This window comes from Sapajus apella, unplaced genomic scaffold, assembly GCF_009761245.1.
Source record: "Sapajus apella isolate SASKATOON/1434 unplaced genomic scaffold, GSC_monkey_1.0 scaffold57, whole genome shotgun sequence".
NCBI classification, from domain to species: Eukaryota; Metazoa; Chordata; class Mammalia; order Primates; family Cebidae; genus Sapajus; species Sapajus apella.
The window spans coordinates 858,207-884,802 of NW_022436997.1; the positions used below are offsets into that span (position 1 = coordinate 858,207).

A 26,596-nucleotide genomic window follows, 5' to 3' on the forward strand; every position below is an offset into this window, starting at 1 on the left:
TTTTAGTAGAGACGGGGTTTCACCGTGTTGACCAGGATGGTCTCGATCTCTTGACCTCGTGATCCACCCGCCTCGGCCTCCCAAAGTGCTGGGATTACAGGCTTGAGCCACCGCGCCCGGCAGTGTTTTTTATATTTACCCACATACACATATTTGCCACATTCTTTGCACTTAATTCTCCATTGTGTTCCAGGCCTTCCATCTGGGATCATTTTCCTTCTGATAATTCTTTTTTTTTTTTAGATGAAGTCTTGCTCATCATGCAGGCTGGAGTGCAGTGGCATGATCTTGGCTCATTGCAACCTCCACCTCCCAGGTTTAAGCAATTCTCTGCCTCAGCATCCTGAGTAGCTGGGATTACAGGTGCCCACCACCATGCCAGGCTAATTCATATATATATATATTAGAATTCCCATTAGTGTAGGTCTACTGGGCGTTTTTAAAATTTAAAAAAAAATTTTTTTTTTTGAGACAGTCTCACTCTGTCGCCCAGGCTAGAGTGCAGCAGCGCAATCTTGGCTCACTGCAACCCTGTCCTCCCAGGTGCAAGTGATTCTCCTGCCTCAGCATTCCAAGTAGCTGAGGCAGGAGAATTGCTTGCACCTGGGAGGACAGGTGCCACTATGCCCAATTTTTCTATTTTTAGTAGAAAAAGGGTATCATATGTTGGCCAGATTGGTCTTGAACTCCTGACCTTAGGTGATCCGCCCTCCTTGGTCTCACAAAGTACTGGGATTACAGGAGTGAGCCCTGCTGTTCTGTTTGTTTTAGAGACAAGGTCTTGTTCCCTTGCCCAAGCTGGAGATGCAGCCTAAACCTCCTGGGCTCAAGCAATCAAGTAGCTAGGAGTATAGCAAAGTAGCAGCATGCCCAGCTAATTTAGATCTGCTGTTAATGAACTGTGTTTGTTTGATGTCATTTTATGTGCATTTTTTTTTTTTTTTTTTTTTGAGGTGGAGTTTCACTCTTTCGCCCAGGCTAAAGTGAAGTGGCTCGACGATCTCAGCTCACTGCAACCTCTGCCCACCGGGGTTCAAGTGATTCTCCTCCCTCAGTCTCCTGAGTAGCTGGAATTACAGGTGCCCGCCACCACACGGGGCTAATATTTTTGTATTTGTAGTAGAGACGGGGTTTCGCCATGTTGACCAGGATGGTCTCGATCTCTTGACCTCGTGATCCACCCGCCTCGGCCTCCCAAAGTGCTGGAATTACAGGCTTGAGCCACCACGCCCGGCGAGACAGGGTTTTGCCATGTTGGCCAGGCTGGTCTCAAATTCCTGACCTCAGGTGATCCATCCTCCTCAGTCACCTAAAGTGCTAGGATTACAGTTGTAAGCCACCATGCCCAGCCTTAATTCCTGTTGGTTATCTGCCCACATCGGCCTCCCAAAGTGCTGGGATTACAGGCATGAGCCACCGTGACCAGCCTTGTTTTGTATAATTCCTTCCTCCCTCCCGCCCTCCCTCCCTCCTTTTCTTCCTTCCTTCCCTCCTTCCTTCTTTTCTTTTTTCTTTTTTTTTTTTTCTTTTGAGATAGTCTCTCTCTGTCACGCAGACTAGAGTGCAGTGGCAATCTCAGCTCACTGCAACCCCCACCTCCTGGGTTCAAGTCATTCTCCTGGCTCAGCCTCCGAGTAGCTACAGGCTACTCGGGACTACAGGCGTGCACCGCCACACCCAGTTAATTTTTGTATTTTTAGTAGAGATGAGGTGTCATCATGTTGGCTAGGATGGTCTTGATCTCTTGACCTCGTGATCTGCCCACTCAAAGCGCTGTGATTGCAGGCGTGAACCACCACACCTGGCCTATTTCGTGCACTTTTCTTTGCACATTTATCCAGCTTAGAATTTGACAGACCCTTTGAATCTATATGAAATGGCTTTGTGATGTGTCAACTTGGGTAAACTCCAGTTTATAGATTTCCCTTCCTAGCATGTTTCCAGTTAGAATGAGTTACATGGGAGATTCATGAGGCTTAGAGAGAGGAAAGACAGCAGCAGACACTTTGTAGCATACACGTACCTTCTCCCAATTACTCAATCATGCATTAGGTGTTGCTGTAAAAGGGAATTTTAAAATATAATTAATGTTCCAAATCAGTTGAACTTCTGGCTTGAGCTTGCGTGGTTGATCTCTGCAGTTTGCTGGTGGCTCAATTGGAGCTAGATAGTCTAAGACCCTCATTCACATATCTAGCAATTGGCAGCCAGTTTGGTCTTAAGGGTTGGGGGCAAGGTTCAGTTACAATTATTGTCTCTGCTTCACGTAGTTTCTTTTTTATTTGTTTTTGAGACAGAGTTTTGCTCTATTGTCCAAGTTGCACAATTTCAGCTCACTGCAACCTCCACCTCCTGAGTTCAGGTGATTCTCCTGCCTCAGCCTCCCAAGGCTCCCAAGGACTATAGGCATGCACCACCACACCAGGCTAATTTTTGTATTTTTAGTAGAGATGGGGTTTCACCATGTTGCCCAGACTGGTCTTGAACTCCTGACCTCAAATAATAGGCCCACCTCAGTCTCCCAAAGTGCTAGGATTACAGACGTGAGTCACTGCACCGTTCATGTGGTTTCTTATCTTCCAATAAACCTGTCCAGGCTTCTTTCAATGGTGGTTTCAGAATTCCAAAGGGCAGTAAAAGAGATCAAGCCCCAATGCATAGTTTATATTCCTTTGCTTTTGTCACATCTGCTGTTGTCTCACTGGCTAAAACAAGTCATAGGGTCAAGCCAGATATAGCAGGTAGACTCTCCTTTGATGGGAGAAACAGCCAAGTCATGTCACAAAGGGGTGAGTGCACAGGGATGAGAATTATTGTGGTCATTTCCACACTCAATCTATCAAATTGCCTTATGAAGAGCACACTGCAAGTAAGTCAAATGACAAACTTGGAAAAATATTTGCAGGTCAAATCACAAAAGACTAATTTAGCTAATACATAAGGAGCTTCTATAAATTGTTAACAAAAAGATCAAAAGCTAATAAATAAATGGCAAAAGGATATGGACCGTTTCCAAAAGAAAATACAAATGTCTTTTTCTGGCTGGAAGCAAGGAAAAGGAAAGAAGAAGGAAACTTTAAAGACATTGAGATAACTTTTTTAAAGCTGATTGTTTTAAAATTGCATGGTACAAAACTTTAAATGGCACAAAAAGGTACAGTGAAAAATCTCCTGTACTGCATTTGTCATGTCCTCTGATTTTACTTACAACAGATTTTGCCATGCAGGCATTTTTATTATTTCAAAATATTTAAATAGGCCAGGTGCGGTGGCTCATGCCTATAATCCCAGCACTTTGGGAAGCCAAGACGGGAGGACCACTTAAGGTCAGGAATTCGAGACCAGCCTGGCCAACATAGTGAAACCCCGTCTCTACTAAAAATACAAAAATTAGCCAGGTGTGATGCACGCCTGCAGTCCCAGGTACTTGGGAGGCTGAGGCACGAGAATTACGTGAACCCAGGAGGTGGAGGCTGCAGTGAGCCAAGATCTCACCATTGCACTCCAGCCTGGGTGACAGAGCAAGACCCTGTCTCAAAACAAAACAAGTATTTAAATATTTCAAGGACTTATTTATGGCACCTGGGTTCTGGTCATACATTTCCAACTCATAATTATTTAAAAAGCAAACATTAGGCTGGGTGCAGTGGAATGTACCTGTGGTGACAGGTACTCAAGAGGCTGAGGTGGGAGAATTGCTAGAGCCCAGGATTTTGAGGCCAGCCTGGGAAATTTTTAGTAGAGAATTGAGGCCAGCCAAAACATTAGGCTGGGCGTGGTGGCTCACGTCTGTAATCCCAGCACTTTGGGAGGCTGAGGCGGGTGGATCATGAGGTCAGGAGTTCGAGACCAGCCTGGCCAATATGGTGAAACCCCATCTCTACTAAAAATACAAAAATTAGCCGGTATGGTGTCGGGCACCTGTAGTCCCAGTAACTCGGGAGGCTGAGGCAGGAGAATGGCTTGAACCCAGGAGGCAGAGGTTGCAGTGAGCTGAGATCAAGCTGCTGCACTACAGGACGGGTGACAGAGCAAGGCTCCGTCTCAAAAAAAAAAAAAAAAAAAGCAAAAACATTAAAACTTCCCTTCAATTTCTTCTAGTACCTTTATTTTTAAATTTTTTTATATCTAAATATTTGATTCTTTGGATTATCCTGACATAAAGTATGACGTATGGACCTAACGCGAAGTGTTGAATTATCCATCTTTCTACTACTGATTTAAAAGGTCATCTTTTTCATAAATGAAATTCCTGCATATATTAACATTTGGAGGCAGGCAGGTGAGCTGATAAAAAAAAAATGGCAGCAAACCCCTGGAGAAAGAAGAGCGTGGGAGAAACACAGCGGAGCTGTGGAACCTTTGCTTTCACTCTAGCTGACCTAATGAACTCATGCACAACAACTGTTGTGATGTTTGCCTCATAGAGCTACTGAAGGATTCTCAACCATCAACCACACAGAAAGAAAGTAAGAGAAAAGGTTTTTTAATATGAAAACTATGTATCTGAGCCCAAAAATGCAATACACAGTAAGAAACCATATTCTATCAATTATGACATTCTGTAATCTAAGAACACGGAAAATTTTCTTCTTAAGAAGTGCCAAGAGGAAAAAGAACTCTGTAAAGTCTTATTCAATTTTCTGTTAGAAAAAAAGGATGTTTACTTGGCTCTTGTCACAGTTCCATCATGTCTACTCTCCTTGTAAGTTCAGCTTCAATGCTATCCTGCAGGAAGAAAGACATACCATCAATAAGGGCATAAAGCAGATGCTCTTTTATTCAATGTTATTTAAAATAAGGGAAGCAAAAAAGAAAAACGTTAAAACAAAAAATGTTAAAAATACTATTATGAATATCAAATATGCTTTTAGACATTCCCTTGCTTTTACAGCTCCCCTTTTTTCCCCCCAGAAAGCACTCAAACTCCTAAGTGATTCTAAGAAACACCTGAAGGGAAGGGAAAAACCCTTAAACAATGTGCCTCCACAATGTCACTCATATCACCTGTTTTCCATTTTCATTTTTTTTTTTTTTGACAGAGTTTTGTTCTTGTTGCCTAGGCTGGATGCAATGGCGCCATCTTGGCTCAATGCAATCTCTGCCTCCTGGGTTCAAGTGATTCTTCTGCCTCAGCCTCCTGAGTAGCTGGGATTACAGGTATGTACCACCTTGCATGGCTAACTGTGTATTTTTAGTAGAGATGGGGTTTCTCCATGTTGGTCAGGCTGGTCTAGAACTCCTGACCTCAGGTGACCTGCCCACCTCAGCCTTCCAAAGTGCTGGGATTACAGGCATGAGCCACTGTGCCCGGCCTTTCTTTTCCATTTTCATTGCCACTGTCCTCATTACTTTTTATCTGGCCTAAATACGCAAACTGGTTTCTGCAATTTTCTTTCTCCCTCCCCCAATCTACCCTAAACACTAGCTACAGAATAATAGCACTAGCTAAAGAACTAGCCTGATCAAAAAGCATAGCTTTGGCCGGGTGTGGTGGCTCACGCCTGCAATGCCAGTACTTTGGAAGGTCAAAGCAGGTGGATCACCTGAGGTCAGAGAGACCAGCCTGCCCAATGTGGTAAAACCTGTCTCTACTAAAAACACAAAAATATGGCTGGGCACAGTGGCTCACGCTTGTAATCCCAGCACCTTGAGAGGCTTAGGCGGGTGGATCACCTGAGGTCATAAGTTCGAGACCAGGCTGACCAACATGGTGAAACCCTGTCTCTACTAAAAATACAAAAATCAGGCATGGTGGCAGGTGCCTCTAGTCCCAGCTACTCAGGAAGCTGAGGCAGGAGAATTGCTTGAATCTGGGAGGCAGTGGTTGCAGTGAGCCGAGATCATGCTATGGCACTCCAGCCTGGGCAACAGAGCAAGACTTCATCTCAAATAAATAAATAAAAATATAAAAATTATCTGGGCATGGTGGTGTGCACCTGTAATCCCAGTTACTTGGGAGGCTGAGACACAAGAATCACGTGAATGTGGGAGGTGGAGGTTGCAGTTAGCTGAGATCATGCCACTGCACCCTAGAATGGAGGACAGAACAAGACTCTGTCTCCAAAAGAAATAACAGCACAGCTTTGATCATATTTCTTTTAAGCTTAAAAAACAAGGAAACACACAAGATCTTTCAGTGGTCAACACTTCTAAGTTTAACACTCTATATATTAAGGCCCTCTACATTATAAACCAATTGATCTTTTCCAACTCTTCTTACATTTCATGCTTCAAGCAGCCAGGCCTTATCACTTGCTATAACTTGAATAAGTCTTCCATTTTTCAGCTTTCTTTTTCTTTTTTTTTTTGAGACATATTCTCTCTCTGAAGTCCAGGCTGGAGTGCAGTGGTGCAATCTCCGCTCACTGCAACCTCTGCCTCCCGGGTTCCAGCGATTCTCCTGCCTCAGCCTCCTGAGTAGCAGGGATTATAGGCACCTGCCACCATGCCTGGCTAATTTTTGTATTTTTAGTAGAGATGAGGTTTTACCATGTTGGCCAGGCTGGTGTCGAAGTCTCAGCCTCCCAAAGTGATAGGATTACAGGCATGAGCCACGGCGCCCGGCCCCATTGTTCGGCTTATATGCCTTTGCAAATTCTTTTTGCCTAGAATATTCTATATCTAGGGGGATATATATATATATGTGTGTGTATATATATATATATTCCCTTTTTTTGCCTAGAATATTCTATATCTCTCAATATATTCTGTCTCTCAATATCATATATATACACATATATTCCTTTTTTTTTTTTTTTTTGGCCTTGAGTATTCTATATCTCTCAATATACCCCCTTTTTCCACTAGGGAAATCTACACAAAATTTTAAAAGCCATAAAATACTACTTTGTGTTTTTTAATGGAAAAAATATATATCCATGTACACAGCCAAAAAAGTATTAAAAGATGCAGGAGAATGATACACAGTAACTTTAGAACTGCCGTTTACCTCTGAAGAGAAAGGAAAGAAGAATGAAGAGGACTTTAGTTATATTAACATTTTTTATTTTTTAAAAATCTGAAAAAATTACAGGAACTACTTACTAATTCTCTCTTTGCTTCTTCAATTTTCACTTGAGCAAGAGATGGATTCTTAAAAAAAATAAATAAAACAAGGAAACGTTATATTACCTCAATTCAGACTCAAGGAGAAAAATAATGCTACAATCCTTTTCAAAAGGCAAAAAGCCTCACAGAGGGAATACCCAATTTACATATAACACTGAAATTTACCACTGACTTTAAACCCTTAAAAACTGACATACTATTTTCTTTTTTTTTTTTTTGAGATGGAGTCTTGCTCTGTCACCCAGGCTGGAGTTTGATGGCGTGATCTTGGCTCACTGCAACCTCCGCCTCCCAGGTTCAAGTGATTCTCCATCCTCAGCCTCCCAGGTAGCTGGGACTACAGATGCACCATTGCATCTGGCTAATTTTTGTATTTTTAGTAGAGACGGGGCTTCACCATGTTAGCCAGGCTGGTTTCAAATTTGGGTAATCAGCGTGCCTCAGCCTCCCAAAGTGCTGGGATTACAGGCGTGAGCCACTGTGCCTGGCCTAAACACACTACTTTCATGGTCATATAGTATCCTTAGGTGAGGCTGGAGGAAATAGTCTTTTTTTAATTTATGAAAATTATTACCGGCATTAAGTCTAAATAGGACTCCAATTTTTTCTTCAAAGGTATAGTCTCCTGTTTTAATTTTGCCAGTTTCTGGGGGAAAAGAACACAGTCACAGAGTAACAGAAACATTCAAAATGCAACTAATACTGTCCATTTCTGAAATAAAACACAACAAAGCATTAACATTAGGATACTTTAAATAATGTTATTGAATAAAGAGCTTCAAAGATAAATAGACAAACTCGCTCTCAATGGAGACAACTGTTAGATACTTAAAATAGAAAAGTTACGTTCTTTTTTTTTTTTTTTTTTTTTTTTTCCAAGACGGAGTTTCACTCTTGTTACCCAGGCTGGAGTGCAATGGCGAGATCTCGGCTCACCGCAACCTCCGCCTCCTGGGTTCAGGCAATTCTCCTGCCTCAGCCTCCTGAGTAGCTGGGATTACATTACAGGCACGTGCCACCATGCCCAGCTAATGTTTTGTATTTTTAGTAGAGACGGGGTTTCACCATGTTGACCAGGATGGTCTCGATCTCTTGACCTCGTGATCCACCCGCCTCGGCCTCCCAAAGTGCTGCGATTACAGGCTTGAGCCACCGCGCCCGTCTAAAAGTTACGTTCTTTAAAATCTTTTTTTTTTGAGACGGAGTCTCACTCTGTCACCCAGGCTAGAGTTCAATGGCGCAAATTCGGCTCACTGCAACTCCACCTCAGCCTCCTGAGTAGCTGGGATTACAGGCACCCGCCATCAGGCCCAGCTAATTTTTGTATTTTTAGTAGAGATAGGGTTTCACCATGTTGGCCAGGCTGGTCTTGAACTCCTGACCTCAGGAGATCCTCCCACCTTGGCCTCCCAAAGTGCTGGGATTACAAGCATAAGCCACTGCGCCCAGCCAGAAAGTTATTATTTTTATTTTATTATTATTTGAGACAGAGTCTCTCTGTGTTGCCCAGGTAGGAATGCAGTGGTGCAATCATGGCTTACAATAACCTCAAACTCCTGGACTCAACCAATCTTCCCGCCTCAGCCTCCTGAGTAGCTGGAACCACAGGTGTGCACCACCATGCCTGGCTAATTTTTTTTTTTTTAAGATGGAATCTTGCTCTGTCGCCCAGGCTGGAGTGCAGCAGCACAATCTCAGCTAACTGCAACCTCTGCCTCCCAGGTTCAAGCGATTATCCTTTATCCTGTCTCTGCCTCTTGAGTAGCTGGAATTACAGGTATGTACCACCAAGCCCAGCTATTTTTTAGTAGGGATGGGGTTTTACCATTTTGGCAAGGCTGGTCTCAAACTCCTAACCCCAGGTTATCTGCCCTCTTTAGCCTCCCAAAGTATTGAGATTACAGGCGTGAGCCACCACACCTGACCTAATTTTTTAACTTTTTGTAGAGCTAGAGTCTCGATTTGTTGCCCAGGCTGGTCTCTAACTCTTGAGCTTAAGTAATCTTCCTGCCTCTGCCTCCCAAAGTACTGGGATTACAGGTATGAGCCATCATGCCTGGCCTTTACTCCCATTTATTAACAATAGATTGAAGTATGGCTGTCTAAGAATGCAAAAGCATGTGATTAAGAGGAATCAAAACATAAAGGAGGCTGGGTGTGGTGGCTCACACTTCTAAGCCCAGCACTTTGAGAGGCCAAGGTGGGAGGATCACTTGAGCCCAGGAATTTGAGATCAGCTTGGGCCACATAGCAAGACCCCCATCTCTATTTATTAAAACAAGGAAAAAGCAAAGGATGTAAAGGAACAACTCGAGTCCCAAATACATATTTATGAATTGCCAATGTTAGATTTCAAGAATGAAGTATAAAAAACTGAAGAATAATTAAACAAAACAAAACCCACTATTTCTCTCTCTTCCCACAAAAACAGATAAAACCTTTACATAGCCTAAAAACCCAGAATTGCATTTGGTAACCACAGGAGTTTGGAGACCTGCATTTTTACTGTCTACTGAAAGAGAAGAAAGGGGAGCACCTAGATAATTAGCTTATGGTCCCTCAATACATCTATTTAATAAATACATCAATAATATATAAGTGACTCCAGCAGAGTTTCTAACTTTTAATAAAAAGGAAACCATGCAAATGTGAGGGCATATACAGCTAAACAAGGAATAAAAGGTATAAATACCAGTGAATATAAAATACAAAGGTAAAGGAAAAGACATCACGTCCACAGTGAATAAAGGCCCTATAAAAAGAAACAAATGAAAAAGCAGACTGTGGAGTAATATTTTAAAGAAAGTTAAATTAGGTTAAAATAAGCTCACCTCTGACAGTGCTACCAGGGACTGATGAGACAGAGAAGCATCCATGCCTCTGGCTGAGAGTTTCTCCTACAATTACCAAAAAAAAGGAGTTCAGTTAAAAAATTATTTAGAAAGTGACCACCATCAAATATTTTTAACATATAACACAGTAAAGAGGAGCTACAAATTATAAGTGAAAAACTGTACATGTATCTAAGCATTTGTATGTTATATGTGAATCCTCTCCACACTCACAATTTGTGACAAGATGGGTGCAGTGTCTAAGGCCTGAGTTTCAGAGCCTGAACACCTGGGTTTGAATCTAGATCTGCTTAGTGTAATAGCTATGTAATCTTGGGTAAGTTGCCAACTTCTCTGTAGTCCTCTCATCTGTAAAAGGGAATAATAATGCCTAGCTGTGAGGATGATGGTAAAAATAAGGCGAGCTACCTATATTCAGTCCTTCATACAAACCTCTGCAGCCTTGATTCTAAATCTGAATTCCTCTGACTTTGCTTTTAGAAAGTCCATGTTCTGACGACGATTATCAACTTTGGCCCTTTCTGTAGACAGATGCAACTCTGCTTTCTTGAGATCCCTTTAAAAAGCAAAATTCAAAACATTTTCTTCTTTTCCTCAGTAAAAGTATTCTAAAATAGAAACTCCACCACTTTTGGATTTAATGCCGGCTTAGCCAAGAGTCGGCAACCAGGTCATCTTCCCCTCCATGTTGTGCTCCGGGATCTTTCTCAAAAAATACAGAAAACAGCCTTTTTTTGAGACAAGGTCTTGGTCTGTCACCCAGGCTTGAATGCAGTGGTGTGATCACTGCAGCCTCAAACTCCTTGGCTCAAGTGATCCTCCCACCTCAGCCTCCCAAGTAGCTAGGGCTATAGACACATGCCACTATGTCTGGCTAATTTTTAAATTTTTTGTAGATGGCCAGGCATGGTGGATCACACCTGTAATCTCATCACTTTGGGAGGCCAATGTAGGCAGATCACCTGAGGTCAGGAGTTCAAGACCAGCCTGGTCAACATGGTGAAAGGCCATCTCTACTAAAAATACAAAAATTAGCTGGGCAAGGTAGAGTACACCTGTAATCTCAGCTACTCAGGAGGCTGAGGCAGGAGAATCACTTGAACCTGGGAGGCAGAGGTTGCAGTGAGCTGACATTGCACTACTGCACTCCAGCCTGGGCAGTAGAACAAGACTCCATCTCAAATAAAAAAATAAATGAGAATAAATAATTTTTTTTGTAGAGACAGAGTCTCGTTATGCTGCCCAGGCTTACAACAATTTTACAATTAATGTAAACTAACTATTCTTGAAGAAAGTAAATCAGCCATTCAAAAAAAAAATGGTGCTCACTTTAGCAGCACATATACTAAAGTTAGAACAATACAGAGAAAATTAGAATGCCCTCTGCACAAAAAAGACATGCAAATTTGTGAAGCATTCCATATTTTGTTTTGTGGTTTATCTAAAAATAATATGGAAAATATTGCTGTTATTTTTGGTGAAGAAAGTCAATTTTGTTTAGTTTATTTCCATCTAAATAAACTGTGAATTTAAAAAAATAATAATAATTTAACATATCCTAAAGCCAGTTTGAAATAGGAGGTCCTAAAACCCTCTGTACTAAATGTGACATGAGACCAGCCTTGCCAACATGGTGAAACCACATTTCTACTGAAAAAAAAGAAGAAAAAAGAAAATAAAATTAGCCGGGTGTGGTGCAGGGCACCTATAATCCCAGCTACTTGGGAGGCTGAAGCAAGAGAATCACTTGAACCTGGGAGGCAGAGGTTGCAGTGAGTCGAGATCACACCATTGCACTCCAGCCTGGGTGACAAGAGCAAAACTCTGTCTCAAAAAATAAATAAATAAATAAAAATGCAACATGACAGTGCCTTTCACATATGTATTTAATATTTGTTGAATAAATTTACATACCACCAAATTACTTGTGCATATATACACATACTTGTGATCTATAGGCCCTAATCTCTGGGGCAAAAAAGGCCTAAAAAAGGTCTAAAGTATCATAAGGGGGATATCACAGCTATAACAAAAATGCACAACAAAATATAATGTGAGTTTAAGTTGTACGGTAGTTTATAAGTATAAAAAAAATCACGGCTGGGCATAGTGGCTCACGCCTGTAATCCCAGCACTTTGGGAGGCTGAGGTGGGCGGATCACGAGGTCAGGAGATTGAGACCATCCTGGCCAACATGGTGAAAACCCCGTCTCTAAAAAAAAAAAATAATTAAAAAAAAAAATCACATGTATTTTGAAAATTCTAACACTCACATTATTTGTTTTTGAAAAAAGGCAAGAGGCTGGGCACGGTGGCTCACACCTGTAATCCCAGCATGTTGGGAGGCCAAGGTGGGCAGATCACTTGAGGTCAGGAGTTCGAGACCAGCCTGGCCAATGTGGTGAAACCCCATCTCTACTAAAAGTACAAAAATCAGCCGGGCGTGGTGTTGCGCACTCTGTAGTCCCAGCTACTGGAGAGGAGAATTGCTTGAACTCAGCAGGCGGAAGTTGCAGTAAGCCAAGATCGTGCCATTGCACTCCAGCCTGGGTGTTGCAGTAAGACTCCATCTCAAAAAAAGAAAGAAAGAAAAAAATTGTATGAAGTGAAAGCTGAAAAAGTCAGGCTGGGTGTGATGGCTCACACCTGTAATCCCAGCACTTTGGGAGGCTGAGGCGGATGGATCACCTGAGGTCAGCAGTTCAAGACCAGCCTGACCAACATGGAGAAACTCCATCTCTACTAAAAATACAAAATCAGCCAGGCGTGGTGGTGCATGCCTGTAATCCCAGCTACTCAAAAAAAAAAAAAAAAAAAAAAAAAAGCGGAAAAGTCTATATCCAACCATCTCCACCTTCACTAATCATTTTACTTAAAAAAATGTTTTATGAACCCCATTTACTAATATGTTTTTAAAATCATACCTACTGCCAAAACTAAATTTGACAATGTCCTATTACTCCCTTAATTATAAATTCATCACTTTGAATTCAATTACTTACTCTTGTAGACATTTTTCTAATACTAAAGTTGCTGTTAGATTTTTTTCAAGTTTTTCCAGTTCAATCTTTATTTCTTCACTTTTGGATTTGGTACGAAAGAGGTCAGAGGTCAAATCATTCACTGCAGGGATAAAACTGAAAGAAGAATCTGGTCATATAAATGGGCATTAAGGACAATAATTATAATTACTTCTCATTGCTAAAAATGACTTTATTGCTATGTAGATTCTTACATAACCATGCTGTTCATACCTTTCTGCATTTTTTTACACACTGTTCCTATTGCCTGGAATGCCCTTCTTCATTTGGCAAAGTTCCAACTATTCCTTCAAAACTCAGATGGAACATCACCATCATCCTGGCATTGACCACCTCCTTCTCTGTGCTACCCAGCTACACTTTGTACATTATTGTACTGTTACAGCTGTCATACTGTTCTAGTTACATTTCCACCTCCCTTATTTGAATGCATGCAGAGATTGTTCTTGAAGGCAGTTACTATCCTATTCATCTTGCTTCCCCAGTGTTATACCAGAGCTATAGTAAGAAGGCACAAAACATAATGTTACTTTAAGTTGTATGATAGTATAAAAAAAAACCATGGGCTGGATGCGGTGGCTCATGCCTGTAATCTTAGCACTTTGGGAGGCCAAGGCAGGCGGATCACCAGAGATCAGGAGTTCAAGACCAGCCTGGCCAACATGGTGAAACCCCGTCTTATAAAAAACAAGTAAACAAAAAAAACCATACAGGCCAGGTGTGGCAGCTTACACCTGTAATCCCAGCACTTTGGGAGGCCGAGGTAGGTGGATCACGAGGTCAGGTGTTCAAGACTAGCCTGGCCAAGATGGTGAAACCCCATCCCTACTAAAAATACAAAAATTAGCCAGGAATGGTGGTAGGCGTTTGTAATCCCAGTTACTTGGAAGGCTGAGTAGCTGAGTCTGAGGCAGAGAATTGCTTGAACCCGGGAGGTGGAGGTTGCAATGAGCTGAGATCACACCACTGCATGCCATCCTGGGTGACAGAGCGAGACTCTGTCTCAAAAATAATAATAAAAATATACATTAAAAAAAACTCTAAAACACATATTATTTGTAAAAAAAAAAAAAAAGCAAGAGGTTATATATGATTCATCCTGCTTCCCCAATGCGTATACAACTAACATAAACTGGTATTTGTTATCTGCTGAAGTTACTTAATTCAAGTCTAGATTTCTGCTGCCATACAGTAGGAATGTTCTTACACCTAAAACACTACTCTGAGATTATATATAAATTGCCTTTAAATTGACAAGCTGTTCTGCTGTGTCATTCTCCAATTATGATAAGTTGTATTAATATTAGTAGTCCTAGCTAAGATATGGCCAACAGTGATAGTCAGATGAACTTCATAAGACTGGTTTTGAATCTCAGCTCTGCCATTTACTAGCTGGGAGAAGTTATTTAATCCACACCTCCTGAACCTCAGTTTTCTCTAAAGGTTGTTGGAAGAATCATGTTATTATAGAAGTAAAATGCCTGTTAAAAAGAATGAAAATTCCTAACCTACTCAACAAATAGGTAGACATGAACAAAATTTACTATGCTCAACCAAATCATTTAGCCTACTCTCTTTCTTATTATACACGGGGAACAATGTGATACTAATCCCTTTCCAAATATACATGAGAACCACTCTTCATAAACCTATTCCTGGAAGAAAAAAACACTAAAAATTAACCAATACCAAATTCATCCAAATTAATTATACTCACTGGCAAAGATACGAAGTAACTAAATTCAGTGCTTTGTATTTATTGTCAATTTTTCATATACAATTATGCTAAGAACCAAAAAGTCTTTAAGACTTGCAGAAATTAAAAGAATTACCTAGCTAGTGAGGTATCCTTTGTTTCAAGGGCCACCGCACTGTCAACCAAAGCATTCAGATACCTGGAACTAGTGCTAGAGAGATTGGCAGGGGAAAAATTCACACTCTCCATAAGAAGGTCTTGAAGATACTTGGCTAAAAACATAAAAGAGTTCCATGGTGACTGTTTTCTTTTTTTAAAATTTTTAACAGCTTTAGCAAGACATAACTCATATATCATTTAATCCACCCACCTAAGGTAAGTACTTCAGTGGCTTTTAGTATATTCAGAGTTGTATACACATCAGTACAACCCATTCAAAAACATTTTCATCACTCCACAAAGAAACTCTACATCCCTTAGTCATCACTTATTTATTTACTTATTTTTAAATTTTTTCTTATAGAGACCAAGTCTCATTAGGTTGCCCAGGCTGGCCTCGAACCCCTGACCTCAGGTGATCTGCCAGCCTTGGCCTCCCAAAATGCTAGGATTACAGGTGTGAGCCACCACCTCCAGCTCCCCTTAGTCATCACTTTCTAATCTCCCAACGTACGAAACCCTAGCAACCACTTCCTGTCTTTCTTCATTTGTCTATTTGGGACATTTCATATAAATGGCATAAGATGTGCAGTCCTTTGTGACTAGCTTAAGGTTCATCCAGGCCACAGCATGTACCAGTACTTCATTCCTTTTATGGCCGAATAATACTCTATTATATGGACATATCACATTTTATTTATCCATTCAACCATTGATGGACATTTGGGTTGTTTCCACATTTTGGCTATTATGAATGCTGCTAAAAAAACATTCATTCAGTAAATGTTAGGTTTTGATATGAACATATGTTTTCATTTCTCTTGGGTATATACCTGGGAGTGGAATTGCTGGTCACATGTTAACTCTATGTTTAAACATTTTAGCAACTGTCAGATTGTTTTCCAAAGTGATTGTATGATTTTACATTCCCACTAGAAGTGATGAAGGCTCCAATTTTCCACATCTTCTCTAACAGCTGTAATATCTGTCTTCTTGATTACAGCCATCCTACTGAGTATGAAGTAGCACAGTGGTATTTGTTTTCTTGAGACAGAGTCTCACTCTGTCATCCAGGATGGAGAACAGTGGCACGATCTCAGCTCACTGCAGCCTCAACCTCCCAGGCTCAGATGATCCTCCCACCTCTGCCTCCCAAGTAGCTAGGACTACAGGTGTGTACCACTATACCTGGCTAATTTTTCTATTTTTTGTAGAGATAGTATTTTGCCACGTTGCCCAGGCTGGTCTTGAACTCCTGGGCTTAAGTGATCTGTCTGCCTTGGCCTCCCAAAGTGTTGGGATTACAGGTGTGAGCCACTTTGCCACTGTGGTTTTGATTTGAATTTCTCTGATGACTAATGATGCTGTGCTTTGTGGCCATTTGTGTATCTTCGTTGGAGAAATGTCTATGTATATACCCCTTGCCCATTTCAAAATTGGGTTGTCTTTTTATTATTGAGGTTTTCTTTGTTTTTTGTTGTTGTTGTTGATGTTGTTGTTTTAAGACAGGGTCTTACTAGCTTAATTCTAGTCCTTGAGCTCTAGAAGTCAAGGCTTACATGATGGCACCACTGCACTCCAGCCTGGGCGACAGCATGAGACCCTGTCTTAAAAATAAATAAATAAATAAATAAATAGTCTAAGGAGAGAAGACAAATTAGAAATGAAGCGAGGACAATCCTACCAACCTATTTTATAAAAAGAATTATAAAGAAATAGTAAAAACTATTGTATACCAACAGTTTAGAAAACTTAGATGAAATGAACAAGCTGCCAAAACTGACTTAAGAACAGATAATTTGAATAGGCCTACAACAAGTGAACAGATTGAACTAGTAATATAAAAAGCTTTCTCACAAAGAAAAGTCCAGGTCCAGATGACTTCACCACTGAATTCTACCACATATTTTAAGAAAAATTAATACCAATTTTTCACCAACTCTTGCAAAAAATAGAAAAAAGAATAATTCCCAACTCTTGCTATGAGACTGGTATTATCCTGATACCAAAACCAGATAAAGACATTTTAAGAGAAGAAAACTAGCTGGGCACAGTGGCTCACACCTGTAATCCCAGCATTTTGGGAGGACAAGGCAGGTGGATCAGCTGAGGTCAGGAGTTCAAGACCAGATTGACCAACATGGCAAAACCTTATCTCTACCAGATAGACAAAAATTAGCCAGGTGTGGTGGCGGGTGCCTGTAATCCCAGCTACTCTGGGAGGCTGAGTCAGGAGAATCGCTTGAACCCACGAAGTAGAGGTTGCAGTGAGCTGAGATCACGCCACTGCACTCCAGCCTGGGTGACAGAGCAAGACTCCATCTCAAAAAAAAAAAAAAAGAAAAGAAAAGAAAACTACAGGCAAATATCTTACGAATATTAAAAAAAAATTATACACCAGGAGCAATTGAGATTTTTTCCTAGGGATAAATGTTGGTTCAATGTCTGAAAGTTAATTAATGTAATACGTCACATCAAGAGACTAAAAAATAAAAATCACGCGATCATGTCAACAGACACACACACACACAAATGACAAAATCCAATACCCTTTCACGATCAATGCACTCAAACTAGGAATACAAGTAAATTTCCTCGCCTGTAACCCCAGCACTTTGGGAGGCCAAGTTGGGTGGATCATTTGAGGTCAGGAGCTCAAGGCTAGCCTGGCCAACATGGTGAAACTCCTCTACCAAAAATACAAAAATTAGCCAGGCGTAGTGGCACATGCCTTTAATCCCAGCTACTTGGGAGGCTGAGGAAGGATAATCGCTTGAACCGGGAGGTGGAAGTTGCAGTAAGCTGAGATCACACCACACACTCCAGCCTGGGAGGCAGAGAGAGACTCCATAACAACAACAACAAAAAGAAGTAAATTCTCTCAACTTGATAAAGGGTGTCTACAAAAAACAATACACTTAATTATAACAGCTAACATTATACTTAATGGTGAAGGCTGGATTCTCTCTCATTTAGGATTAGGGACAAGACAAGGAGTCTGCACTTGCCAATTCTATCCAATATTGTATTAGAGGTTCTAGCCAGGGCAATTTCTCCTCATTTGCCTCCTCAACTGACAAATTGGTGGCATGAAGAATGAATAGTTTCAATAGTTTCATCTGCGTTCCTCATGATTAAAAATCTTCATATAGCCAGGCACATAGTGTGTACCTATAATTTCAGCTACTTGGGAGGCTGAGGTAGGAGGATTACCTGAACCCAGGAGTTCGAGACCAGTCTGAGCAAAATAGTAAGACTCTGTCTCTCCACTATAAAACAAAACACAAAAAAACTTCATATAAAAGTTTTACATCCTTTCCCAACTCCTGCAAATATTTCCAAAATGTTCCAATCTCATGTGCTATAAAGAACCGGACTTCACAGAAATAAACACTGCACCTAAAAATGATTTGGATTTTTTTTTTTTTTTTTTTTAAACAGAGTCTCTCTCTGTTGCCCAGGCTGGAATGCAGTGGCATGATCTCGGCTCACTGCAACCTCCGCCTCCTGGTTCAAGCAATTCTCCTGCCTCAGCTTCCCGAGTAGCTGGGACTACAGGCGTGCGCCTCCACGCCTAGTTAGTTTTTGGGGGTTTTTTGTTTCTGTTTTTGGCTTTTTGAGATGAGTCTTGCTCCGTCGCCAGGCTGGAGTGCAGTGGCGAGATCTCAGCTTACTGTAGCCTCCATCTGCCAGGTTCAAGTGATTCCTCTGCCTCGGCCTCCTGAGTAGCTGGGACTACAGGGACTACAGGCACACGCCACCACACCCAGCTAATTTTTGTAATTTTAGTAGAGACAAGGTTTCACCATATTGGTCAGGTTGTTCTTGAACAACTGACCTCAGGTGATTCACCCGCTTTGGCCTCCCAAAGTGCTGGGATTATATGCGTGAGCCATGGTGCCTGGCCTAAATGTACTTTTTCTTCTTCTTCTTTTTTTTTTTTGAAGGGAAGGGAAGGGAGGGGAGGGGAGGGGCAAAGATTGCCACTTTTTCAAACTATATATGCCCAGCAGAAAATTTGAATGCAATCTCCTTATATGTAGTCATAGAGTAATTTTGCCTAAGTCTCACATTTCATGGCTGCCACCTCAGTTCTATATGACTATATAGGTCTATATGACTAAATCATGGAGACTGGAAACAGACCAAGCAGAGATGTAAGTAAAAAACCACAGGGCATCTCATGTGTCAGGCTAATAAGTTTAGACCCTATTTTAAGGCTTACTGTTTTGCTATCAGAATACCAATAAGATATTCAGTATAATAAAATTTATCATTTAGAGTTACTACTGGCCGGGTAGGGTGGCTCATGCCTGTAATCCTAGCACTTTGGGAGGATGAGCCAGGTGGATCACGTGGGATCACGAGTTCAAGACCAGCCTGGCCAACATGGTGAAACCCCGTCTCTACTAAAATACAAAAATTAGCCCGGTGTGGTGGCACAGGTCTCTACTCGGGAGGCTGAGGCATGAGAATCGCTTGAACCTGGGAGGTGGAGGTTGCAGTGGGCCAAGATCACACCACTGCACTCCAGCCTAGGTGACAGAGCAAGATGGTTTTAAAAAAATTATATATATATATAACATAAAGCAATAAAAAAGAAAATGCTATAACAGAGTGGAAGAAGAATCTGGGAAAAACAAAGAAGCAAAACAAGTAGTCTACAGTAAATTAACCCTGTATGCTTTAGTGTTATAAAATTTGGTTACCTCTATTTATTCTCATTCGAAACTCTGGACTTAATCTCACCTTCTGACTCGTATTCACTTGCTTTCTGCTTCAAGTCCTCTGTCACCAGGTAGACATCCCTGTCCCGGACCCTGTTGCGTTCTGAAAGGTGATATAAAATCTCTGTGGTCCGTGGGTTCACCTCATACTGTGGAATGGGATGATCTCCAAATATTTTTTTTAACCACGCAGCAACCTAAGCATTAAAAGACAGACAAATACTACAAGCCTTGTTTACTGTAATGGCACGATGAGACTATGACAGCGAAGTGCTCAAAAGCAAACTAAATGTTTTCTGTGACTATTCGGAAGTCCTACTTCACCTCACTTGTCTTTAGGGAGATACTAGATATCAGGAAATAAAAAATGAGCAAGTACACAATGAATCGTACAAGACGCAAAATTACCAGAGAACAATCCGTTCTTTCCCAAATCTACAAAAGCAGTACAGGCTAACAATTTGCCTCTCTTGAAAAGCCTTAAAGCTTAATAGACCAGTGCGAAAGCATTATTAGGCCGTGCATAGTCTGAAAACAACCATTGTTCCTCCATCAGCAGAAGCTCCGCCACGCTGGGAGCCTCCCAGTGTTGGGATGCAGGGCGCAGAAGCAGCTCAGGTGTGAAAGCAGCCGGGTGAGCAGCAAACAGCTAGGCTTGGCTGGAAGGAGGTTTGGCTTCAGAAGTCCCGCTCCAGTCTGTTGACAGGGGCTGCACAACGCCTCTTCCAGGCCAGATCCAAACAAAGGGAGGCCCGAGCAGGAAGGGAAGCGCCTTTTTCAGGAGGGTCTAAGCACAGGGGGTCTTGCAGATCGTGACCGCGGCACTAAAGACCGATGAGTGGGCCGGGCACGGTGGCTCACGCCTGTAATCACAGCACTTTGGGAGGCCTAGGCGGGCGGATCACCAGTGGTCAGGAGTTCGAGACCAGCCTGGCCAACATAGTGAAACCCCATCTCTACTAAAAATACAAAAATTAGCCGGGCGTGGTGGCAGGCGTCTGTAAGCCCAGCTACTCAGGAGGTTGAGGCAGGAGAATCGCTTGAACTCGGAAGGCGGAGGTTGCAGTGGACCGAGATCGCGCCATTGCACTCCAGCCTGTGCGACAAGAGCGAGAGACTCCGTCCCAAAAAAAAAAAAAAAAAAAGAAAGAAAGACGTATGTGTGGAATAGGGGAGCAAAAAGGTAGACGTGGCGCGCGCGGGAGACCCGCCAGTGGCGCGAGGGTGTCAAAAACGCGTTTTCCGGGAGGCCACCGATCCCCGCTCCCGCCCGAGCACCTTCGTTTCTCTCTCCTCCGGCGGCTCCATAGCTGCCACTCCCGCCACTTCACTGGGAACTCCTCGCGTTAAGACGCGCCCCGCTCGCTCCCTAGGCCCCGCCCACACGCCGTTGGCCCCGCCCCTGGCCGGGCCCGGGATTTCTGGGAGTTGTGGTTTTTTCTGAAACTACTGGCCGCTGAGAGCCTCTGTGCAAGGCTGATCCAAGGCTCTGAGATTGCAAGCCTCGCTGCCTTGCCACCTCCCCGCTTTTCCCGCCTTCCGCGGTATAATTTCCAGTACGAGAAGTAGAGCCGCCTAGATCCAGGTTGTTTTTTCTTTCTTTTATTTTTATTTCTTGCTTGAATCACTTGTCTTAAAAAAAAAGTACTTGAAACGTTTGGTTCTTGCTTAGCAAGATGTTTTTGTGTCTCACACATTGATTGCATCCACTTAGAATTTTTATTCTACCCTGGCAATATGAGCTGCGGCAATCTTAACCTGATCCGTTAGTCCCCTAAGAACTAACGAAAATTTTTTTGAGATGGAGTCTCGCTCTGCTGCCAAGGCTGGAGTGCAGTGGCGTGATATCAGCTGACTGAAACCTCAGCCTCCGGGTTCAAGCGATTTTCCCGCCTCAGCCTCCCGAGTAGCTGGGATTACAGGCGCCTGCCACCACGCCTGGCGAATTTTTGCATTTTTAGTAGAGACAGGGTTTCACCATGATGGCCAGGCTGGTCTCGAACTCCAGATCTCAGGTGATCCGCTCTCCTCAGCCTCCCAAAGTGCTGAGATTACAGGTGTGAGCCACCATTCCCATCTAGGAAAATGTTTTTTAGGGGTATCAATCTGCTGGGACTGTCACTGTGGATCAGCCATTCTTCAGTTCATTTCTTGCCTTCCCTAAAGATCTCCCCTCTCCATCACCCTGTATTTAAACACCATGAGAGGTTCTTTTTTTTTTTTTTTTTTGACACAGAGTCTTGCTCTGTCACCCAGGCTGGAGTGCAATGGCATAGTCTCTGCTCACTGCAACCTCTGCCCCCTGGGTTTAAGCGATTCTCCTGCCTCAACCTCCTGAGTAGCTGGGATTACAGGCCTGCACCACCATGCCCGGCTAATTTTTTGTATTTGTAGTAGAGACGGGGGTTTTGCTGTGTTGGCCAGGCTGGTCTCGAACTCCTGACCTTGTGATCCACCCATCTTGGCCTCCCAAAGTGCTGGGATTACAGGCGTGAGGCACCATGCCCAGCAGAGAGGTTCTTTATATACATTTATACCACAAAGTAAAGTTTTTTATATGCTTTTATATTTTTGTTTCATTCTTACAGGGTCTCTGTAAAATACGTGGACATCCATTATTTTACCTGTTTTCACATAAAACACATACACAAGGATTAAATGACTTGATCAAGATTAGGTAGTAGAGCTAGAAGGTGACCAAAGTGTTCTAACTCCAGTTGAGCATTTCAGTCTCCACACTGCCACCAGCAACCTCCTATAGTGTGTACTGTCTTACTAGGAAAAGAGGATAGCTCAAGAAAGTTTCATGTTCTCAACTTTCTATCATGTGTGGTTTGATATCAAATTGTGGATCAGAGTTAGCACCAAATATCTTTCTCCTAGGTCATTTGCATATTTAAAATGATTTTTTCTTTCTTTCTTTTTTTTTTTGAGATGGAGTCTTACTCTATTGCCCAGGCTGCAGTGCAGTGGCATGATCTCGGCTTACTGCAACCTCTGCCTCCTGGGTTCAAGCGTTTTCCTGCCTTAGCCTCCCGGGTAGCTGGAATTACAGGTGTGCACCATTACATCCGGCTAATTTTTTATCTTTTTAGTAGCGATGGGGTCTCACCAGGCTGACCATTCTGATCTTGAACTCCTGACTTCAGGTGATCCGCCTGCCTAAGCCTCCAAAGTGCTGGCTGGTGTGAGCCATCGCACCCAGAATTTTTTTTTTTTTTTTTTTTTGAGATGGAGTCTCTCTCTGTCACCCAGGCTGGAGGGCTGTAGTGCAGTGGGGCGATCTTGGCTCCATGCAACCTCCACCCCCACCAGGTTCAAGCAATTCTCCCTAGTAGTTGGGTTTACAGGCGTGTGCTACCATGCCCGGCTAATTTTTGTATTTTTAGCAGGTGGGGGGTGGTTCACCATGTTGGCCAGGGCGGTCTTGAACTCCTGACCTCCAGTGATCTGCCCACCTCGGCCTCTCAAAGTGTTGGGATTACAGGTGTGAGCCAATGTGCCCAGCCTAAAATGATATTATCATTATCAATATTATTTGCGATGGAATTTTGCTCTTGTTGCCCAGGCTGGAGTGCAACAGTGGAATCTCAGCTCACCACAACCTTGGCCTCCCGGTTTCAAGTGATTCTCCTGCCTCAGCCTCCTAAGTAGCTGGGATTACAAGCACCTGCCACCACACCCGGTTAATTTTGTATTTTTAGTAGAGATGGCTTTCTCCATGTTGGTCAGGCTGGTCTTGAACTCCCAACCTCAGCTGATCTGCCCACTTCGGTCTCCCAAAGTGCTGGGATTACAGGTGTTAGCCACTATGCCCAGCCTGATTTTCTTTTCAAAGGAAACTTACTAGCAAGCCAAGCTTATTTATTATTTATTTTATTTTTAGAGACAGGGTCTTGCTCTTTCACCCAGGCTGGAATACACTGGTGTGATCATAATTCACCTCAACCTTGAACTCCTGGGCTCAAGCAATCCTCCTGATTCCGCCTCCCAAGTAGCTGGGACTACAGGCGTGTGCCACCATGCCCAGCTAACTTTTTGTGTTTTTTGTAAAGAGAAGTTCTCACTATGTTGCTCAGGCTGTTTTTGAACTACTGGCCTCAAGTGATCCTCCCACCTGGGCCTCTCAAAATGCTGGAATTATAGGCATGAGGCACCACACCCAGCCTGTCTTGCTTATTCTTTTTGTTTCAAATATATCTCTGCTCTGGCAGGGTATAGTGGCTCATGCCTGTATTCCCAGTACTTTGGGAGGCTGAGGCAGGTGGATCACCTGAGGTTAGCAATTCAAGACCAGCCTGGTCAACATGGCAAAACCCTGTCTCTACTAAAAATACAAAAATTAGCCGATTGTGGTGGCATGTGCCTGTAATCCCAGCTACTCAGGAGGATCAGCCCGGAGAATTGTTTTAACCCTGGAGGTAGAGTTTGAAGTGAGACGAGATTGAGACATTGCACTCCAGCCTGGGCGACAGAGTAAGAATCCGTCTCAAAAAAACAAAAAACAAGAAACAAATATATCTCTGTTCCAGTAATCAAATTACAGATAAACTGGTGCAGCTCTTCAGTATGGGGAAAAAAAAAAAAGTTATCTTTATGTCTTTTGTTCACTGTTATCACTACAAATTTTACAAAATATCCCTGTAATTTTTTTTTTTTTGAGACAGAATCTCACTCTGTTGTCCAGGCTGGAGTGCAGTAGTCATTGCAATCTCCATCTCCCACGTTTAAGCGATTCTTGTGCCTCAGCCTCCTAAATAGCTGGGATTTCAGGCGTATGCCACCATGCCCAGCTAATGTTTTTATTTTTAGTAAAGATGGGGGGTAGGAGTGGGGGGAATGTGGGGAATCTCACTATGTTGGCCAGACTGGTCTTGAACTCCTGACCTCAAGTGATCAATCCACCTCAGCCTCACAAAGTGCTGGGATTACAGGTGTGAGCCACTGTGCCCAGCTAATTTTGTTGCTTTTATAAACCACATTTTTTCCTGTTAGCCTGTGAAAGTTGATTGGGTCATTCTTGTCATCCCCAACTAAAACAGTGTAGAGAGGTAAAGGGGAAAAAAAGCACTCAGGGCGTGTAATATTGCTCCAAAAATGTAATTATCTGCAAGTCTGGCTGCCAAAACCGCCTGCTGTAACCTAAACCAGTTTTATTTAATTAGCTGCTAAAACAACCTGCAGTGACTCTAAGAATAGTTTTACCTGGTTGCCATCACTTGCCAATGTAAGTGTTTTGCTCCCCAAAACCTTACTAGTGACAATGAACTTTCTTAAGGAGCACTATGTAACATTTCTCTTTTTTTTGTTGTTTTGTTTTGATATAGGGTCTTGCTTTGTTGCCCAGGCTGGAGTGTACTGGTGTGATCATAGCTCACTGCAGCCCCGAACTCCTGTGCTCAAGTGATCCTCTATCTTGGCCTCCCAATGTGTTGAGATTATAGGCATGAGCCACTGCTCCTGGCCGCATTTCTCTTTTACAAAAATAAAACCTCTAACCATCTCTTTGTTCTTCTGACATACCAAAGGCCACCCTGTTGATGTGTATGCCCTGAATGACATTTATTGCTTCCCAAATGTTTTAAATTTAGAGATTTGGCAAGGCATGGTGGCTCCCACCTGTAATCCCAGCACTTTGGGAGGTCAAGGTGGGTGGATCATCTGAGGTTAGGAGTTTGAGACCAGCCTAGCCAATATAGTGAAACCCCGTCTCTACTAAAAATACAAAAACAGCCGAGTGTAGTGGCATGCGCCTATAATCCCAGATACTCGAGAGGCTGAGGCAGGAGAATTGCCTTGAACCCCGGAGACGGGGGTTGCAGTGAACCAAGATCGCCCCACAGCACTTCAGCCTGGGAAACAGCGAGACTTAGTCTCAAAAAAAATAAAAAAATAAAAAATAAATTTAGAGATTCGTGTCTATATTTTATTTGACTTGGACAGCCTTTTCCTATACCTGATTCTTAGGAGAACTGTTTCTTTATTTCCCCAGGGCTTACCTTGAAAAGTCAGTAGAATACTGGAGAAAAGGATGTGTTTACAAGCCATGTTTCAGGAGATTACCCTTATAGCCCAGATATTCATTTACCTCACCCAAACTCAGGTTTTAGGTGTAAGCCAGGATTTGGGGGATGGAGTTGAAAATGCTTCTCCAAACAGTGAAAAGTAGGCCAGGTGTGGTAGCTCATGCCTGTAATCCCAGGACTTTAGGAGGCTGAGGAGGGAGGATCACTTGAGGCCAAGAGTTCAAGACCAACCCTGGCCAACCTAGTGAGCCCCCCCCTCCCCCCGCCCCGCTGCACCCTGGTCTCTAAAAAAAATTAGCCAGGTAGCCAGGCATGGTGGTGCGCCCCTGTGGTCCTAGCTACTTGGAAGGCTGAGGTCGGAGGATTGCTTGAGCCCAGGAGTTCGAGGCTGCAATGAATGGTGATAAACCCACTGCACTCTATCCCGGGCAACAGAGCAAGACCGAGTCTGAAATAAAATAAAAAATTGAAAAGTGAAGATAACATTAATAAGTCTCCACTATGACATAATAACCAGCATCACACGCACACACACACACACAGACACACACACACAAATCCCACATATATCACAACAATCTCGGTATGGTAATTCTGTGGAGAAAAAAAAAGCCCGTCGGAGTAGGTATAGACACTTTTTTCATCTCCCTTTTACTCCAAATGAATTAGAATTCCCAACGATATGAAACTAGATGTCAGCAGAGGAAAAAATGAGTCCTTGTGGTGTCCCGGTGTAAGACTTCTGATTCCAGACGATTCTCAGTAGGATTGGCAATCACTCTACTAGGCCTGCTTGTGATTGATTTTTTTCTTTTTCTTTTTTTTTTTTTTTTTTTTTTTTTTAAGTCGGGGTCTTACCATGTTGGTCAGGCTGGTCTTGTGTGACTGTTTTTTTTAAAAGTTCCGGGATACATGCGCAGGACGTGCAGGTTTGTTACATAGGTAAACGTGTGCTATGGTGGTTTGCCGTACCTATCATCCCATCACCTAGGTATTAAGCTCCGCATGCTTTAGTTAATTTATG

At 42.6% G+C, this 26,596-nt stretch overlaps 1 protein-coding gene and 1 non-coding gene across 3 annotated transcripts; one reads left to right on the plus strand and one right to left on the minus strand.

Annotated features, from left to right (window-relative positions):
- Positions 1-4,467: 4,467 nt before the first annotated feature.
- HAUS1 (HAUS augmin like complex subunit 1) lies at positions 4,468-20,930 on the minus strand. 2 transcript variants are annotated; one of them, XM_032245246.1, is made up of 9 exons: positions 20,825-20,930; positions 19,569-19,743; positions 14,797-14,932; positions 12,926-13,060; positions 10,356-10,479; positions 9,903-9,968; positions 7,646-7,717; positions 7,048-7,095; positions 4,471-4,728 (listed from the first exon to the last, which is right to left on the minus strand). In XM_032245246.1, exons 1-9 carry the CDS (start codon positions 20,852-20,854, stop codon positions 4,678-4,680), a joined length of 837 nt encoding a protein of 278 aa, XP_032101137.1. In that variant the 5' UTR covers positions 20,855-20,930; the 3' UTR covers positions 4,471-4,677. The 2 variants fall into 2 exon arrangements, with proteins under 2 accessions (XP_032101138.1, XP_032101137.1); XM_032245247.1 differs by lacking the exon at positions 7,646-7,717 and having other exon boundaries at positions 4,468-4,728; positions 20,825-20,928.
- LOC116528257 lies at positions 11,245-11,351 on the plus strand. Its single transcript, XR_004258950.1, has one exon. It is a non-coding gene; the product is annotated as a U6 spliceosomal RNA (small nuclear RNA).
- Positions 20,931-26,596: the final 5,666 nt, after the last annotated feature.